Below are 4466 nucleotides of genomic sequence, written 5' to 3' on the forward strand. Positions count from 1 at the left end.
CAACCTCCTTCTCAAAGGCCTCCTTAACCTGCAAGTGTTCTGCCAGGGCCACAGGAGAGTTGCTTTGATTGTCCAACTGCTGCTGCAGCCTGCTCCCAGCCTGCTGCTCCTTCTCACAGCTCCTTTGCTTGCTCTTCAGCTCCTCCTTTAAGTTCTCCACAGTGCTATTGAGAGACTTTTTCAGCACCTCCACCTGCTCCTTTGGGACATGCTGCTTCTGAATTAGACTTTGTGTGGTGAGGATCTTGGAAGTCTGTTTGGCCTTTTCCTCTAATAGCTTCTCTTCCTCATTCTTCCCTTCATTCTATTTGTTGACAGATCTTTCAACAGTTTGTTTCCTCTTCTGTTTTTCTGCCTACTGCTCTTTCCATTTCTTGGGCATTCCCTATCAGAGGATTCCTGTCCTTTAACTCTTTCTGGTAAGTGACAATCTCCTTCTTGAGCCTGTTGTTTTCCTGCTACTTTTCTTGGCCTTTTCTATGCAAATGTGGAGACTGCACTTGCAAAAAGTGGTTCCAGGCTCAAGCCTTCCATGTCTGCTTATATCTGGTTATTTGTCACCTGGAAAATTGCCCCAGGCCACTGCCTACAACTGTCTTGAAAACCAGTGTGGCCTCAGCCTGCCAAGCCTATGTAATGCATGTAGAAAGTTGCTAACAGGTAAATGCTGGAAAGATGGGACATGTGGAGAGGGCGTGTAAGAGAGGAACCTCACCTGGCGAATTTTGGGAAGTGGACTTCATGATGGGAAAGCCTGCTCACTTTTCTTGGCCTCTGCTTTTCTGACATGGCACTTCTGTGTCTGCTCCACTATCTGCTCCTTTAGTTCTCTCTTAGTTGCTTTGAATTTCTGCCTACACTCTTCAAAAGCTGATAATGGGTGTGCACTTCAGCCTAATACATTCTTCTATCATGTCCAGCTCCTTCTTCCAGGTCATGATCTCCACGGGCAGCATCAGGATCTCCTCCTGGCCTCGCTTATATTCAGCCAGGATGGCAGCGTTGGTGTCCTGTGGCTCCTTCGGCCTCTGACCCGTGCCCCCAGCGTGGCCTCCTGCTCACCCAGGCTGATGTACTTGGCTTTCATTTCATTCTGAGAGTTTTCCAGGTTCCTTTTGAGGATTTTGTTCTCATCTTTGGCTTTTACAAGTTCCTGGATTATGTCTTCAAATCTTTTCTTCACTTCCAATAATTTTCTCTTGGTTCTCTCCAGTGTGCTGTTTAATGTGCTTTTAGCCTCTTTGTGGTTTTGACTGGCATGTACTGGAGATTTAGCGTCTTCTTCAAGCCAGTGTTTTCAGACAGGAGTGTGAGTTTTTTCTTGGTCTTTGCCACATTCTTCATTAAGTTCAGAGAGCTGACTACTTTTTTTGTCTGTCGTGCTTGAACTGTGGGCCTGGCACTGTCCCCGGGCTCCTCAGTTCAAGGCAAGCACTCTACCACATGAGTCACAGCACCACTTCTGGTTTTCTGGTGATTAGAGACAATAGTCTCATGGACTTTCCTGCCCGGGCTGGCTTTGAACTGTGATCCTCAGATCTCAGCCTCCTGAGTAAATAAGGTTACAGGTGTGAGCTACCAGTCCCTGGCTAGAGAGATTGAAGTTCATCAAGGTTAGGTTTCAGAGCCCTAAGTTCCTTTCCATGTTTCTCAGGATACATGGACACCACTTGCAGGTCGATAACTCACTTAGTTAACCTGTCATTTTCCATCTTTGGATGATCCCTTTCTAATGTCTGTTTTCCTTGCAATAAACACACTGGTCTAGTCCTAGAGGTTCCCTACTGGCATTTAGAAACAAGTTATACCATTGCCAAGGATTTCTATAGCATTGTGTATGGTTTGTTCATCCCTGTCCTGGTGATGCTACTCTATCTGTGTTATCAAACACCCGCTGGGCAACCACAACCACCTCAGATAACACCATTCCCTCAAAACTGTCTAACCTTTCAAGCTTTTTTCTAGTATCTGGGGCCAACTGGGTAACTAAGGCCATATTTAGGGCTCTCTGATTCTCTGGGGCCTCAGATCTATAGGCATACGAGTCCTATGTGCTCAATAAACATGTCAGAACAGTAGTGAGAGAATCTCTGGGAGCTGTATTGTCTCACTCACCTTAGATAAATTAGTTGGCTTCCTAGCTGCTGCCGGTATCCCTGCCAACAGAGTCTGCAATAATTGGTAAACGCCTCCTTACCTCGATCGCTGTTGCATTCCCAGCTTGAGTGAGTCTGGAAAAAGACTCGGTCCAGACAGACTGGGTCATCAGTGGGTAAACCATCTGGTCCAAGGCACTGCGCCAGATTTGTTCCCTTCCCTCCAAAGTGAACAGCACCTGTAAAAGTTGCTGACAATGGTCCCAGGTGGGCTGGTGTGTGACAAACACTGTTTTGTTGTTTCCAGTTATACAGGTCACTAGTTGTAAAGGGAACATACCGTAGAAACAGGCCCTGCCCACAGTCTCCCCATGCTCCTGTCTCAGGGGTAGTAAGGGGACTGCACCACCTTTACTACCTCATGCTGGAACAAGGAACCACTTCTGGCATGGGGTGGGGGTGGGGACTTCACATCACAGGTGCTAATGGCACAGAGCAGGAGGGGGAGTGCACCAGTGGGTCTTCCTCTGGGGCCTGTAACACTGGGGAAGAAGATATTTCAGTTATAGTTTCACCTACAAGAACCTTAGGGTATTGTTTTCCCAACCTAGAAAAAAAGGAGTAAGTAGAGGTATATTCAGGATACAGATAGAACTACTAAAAAACAAACAGAGACAAGTAGCCTCACACACTTAATCCACATGTCCCACATGCCCCAGATGACCTCCTAAGGAGGTCCCAGATGACCTCTGAGGAAGCCTCAGATGACCTCTTGAGGAAGTCCCAGGAGGTGGGGGGCAACACCTCATCCCGGCCTTGGACTTGGGAAGTAGTGCTGTGTCCAGCCTTCAGTGAGTCTGTCCAGATGCAGGCCTGCCCAGACTTCCCCCTGCAGAGTTTCCTAATGACTCCTGTCTATGTTGGTCCTTGGGAAACATGCTGGAGGGAGGCTCTCTCCCCTGAGGGCTGAGGTGCTCACCTATGAGGGGTTTCCTGGGGACCAAGGCCCGATGCCATGCAGATGGATTATCTTGCTGGGGCCTCCAACTGTACTGACCTGGGAGTGAGACAATCCTCAGAAGCAGGGTTATAGGTGACAAAAGAATTTTATTTACACTAGAAAGGGGTCTGTGACTACCTTGTCATGGTCTAGCTACCCAGAGCCAAGAGTTGCCTTTACCTCCAAACCTCCAAAGAACAGCCTCGACCTTTATTAGTCGGTCTGCAAACCTCATATTAGTTGGTCTGCAAACCTCCCATTAGCCAGTCTGCATACCTCCTTTTAGTCAGTCTACAAACCTCCAAACCTCCAGACCTCCAAACCTCCATTGGGGAAGGCCTTTCCTTTTCCTTCCTTCCTCCCATTCTGCAGGCCTCTCCACTCTCCCCAGGCCTCTCTGCAAACAGCAGGCCTCTCCAGAGGCCTCAGGACTTTCCACAGTCTGTTCCCACTCTGTTCCCAAAGGTGCCTCTTGCTGTCTCTCTCTCCATAGTCTCTCTCTCCTATGTTTCTTTTCCATCCCCCCCACTCCCCCATCCCCCCTCCAGAGGGAGACCTTAGGCCTTGCTGGAATGACAGAACTAAGGCTGCTTTACTCTGGGCTAAGACTAAGAAACCTGGGAGGGAGAGCTCGCGCTTCTGATCCTCTCCCTGCTGGGAAGGGAGGTTGTAGATTCTGAATAAAAGGTAGAGAGGGGAAGACTGTCCCACGTTTTGTGGGGAATGGGTGGAAATTTCCCGGGTCTGCTGCCTGTTCTGTTCTTGGTGGACTTGGGGTGTCAGGTGTTGGCTCTGGAAGTGTGGGGGACCTGCTCCGCCCCACCCCGCGCCCCGCCCGGCGCCCCGCCCAGCCCCGCACAAGGGTGGCTCTGGTGGGATGGGGCGTCCTCGTCCTAGGGGGGTCACTGTGGCCTCCTTCTGGTGTCCGATGGTCTTGGGGTCCTGGAGGGAGCTGATCCTTCAGGATCCCTTGTCCAGGGGTCAGAGGTCAACGCGGCCCTGGCAGTAACCGCTCCTGTCCCTGCAGCGCGGTTCCTGGAACAATTTAAGGGCGAGTGTCACTTCCTCAACGGGACGCAGCGCGTGCGCTATCTGGTGAGATACATCTACAACGGGGAGGAGTACGCGCGCTTCGACAGTGATGTCGGGGAGTACCGCGCGGTGACCGAGCTGGGGCGGCCCGACGCCGAGTACTGGAACAGCCAGCAAGACAAGCTGGAGTACAGGCGCGGGGAGGTGGACAGGTACTGCAGACACAACTACGAGCTGGACAAGGGCTTCACGGTGCAGCGCCGAGGTGAGCAGGGCCGGCGCCGGGGAGGGCGGAGCGCGGGGCGCGTGCGTGCGGGGAGGGCGGAGGCGCGGGGCGC

The 4466-nt window shown here is 51.2% G+C and overlaps 1 protein-coding gene across 6 annotated transcripts in view; it reads left to right on the forward strand.

Annotated features, from left to right (window-relative positions):
* The window catches only part of LOC105999834 (HLA class II histocompatibility antigen, DR beta 4 chain-like), a 108616-nt gene that overhangs the window by 8617 nt on the left and 95533 nt on the right, over nt 1-4466 (forward strand). For all 6 annotated transcript variants that reach the window (XM_013034958.1, XM_013034961.1, XM_013034959.1 and 3 more), the window contains exon 2: nt 4124-4393. In XM_013034958.1, the coding sequence (XP_012890412.1) occupies nt 4124-4393 (270 nt within the window). The remainder of the gene's footprint in view (nt 1-4123; nt 4394-4466) is intronic.

The sequence above is a fragment of the Dipodomys ordii genome, unplaced genomic scaffold (genome assembly GCF_000151885.1).
Source record: "Dipodomys ordii isolate 6190 unplaced genomic scaffold, Dord_2.0 Scaffold202, whole genome shotgun sequence".
NCBI lineage: Eukaryota > Metazoa > Chordata > Mammalia > Rodentia > Heteromyidae > Dipodomys > Dipodomys ordii.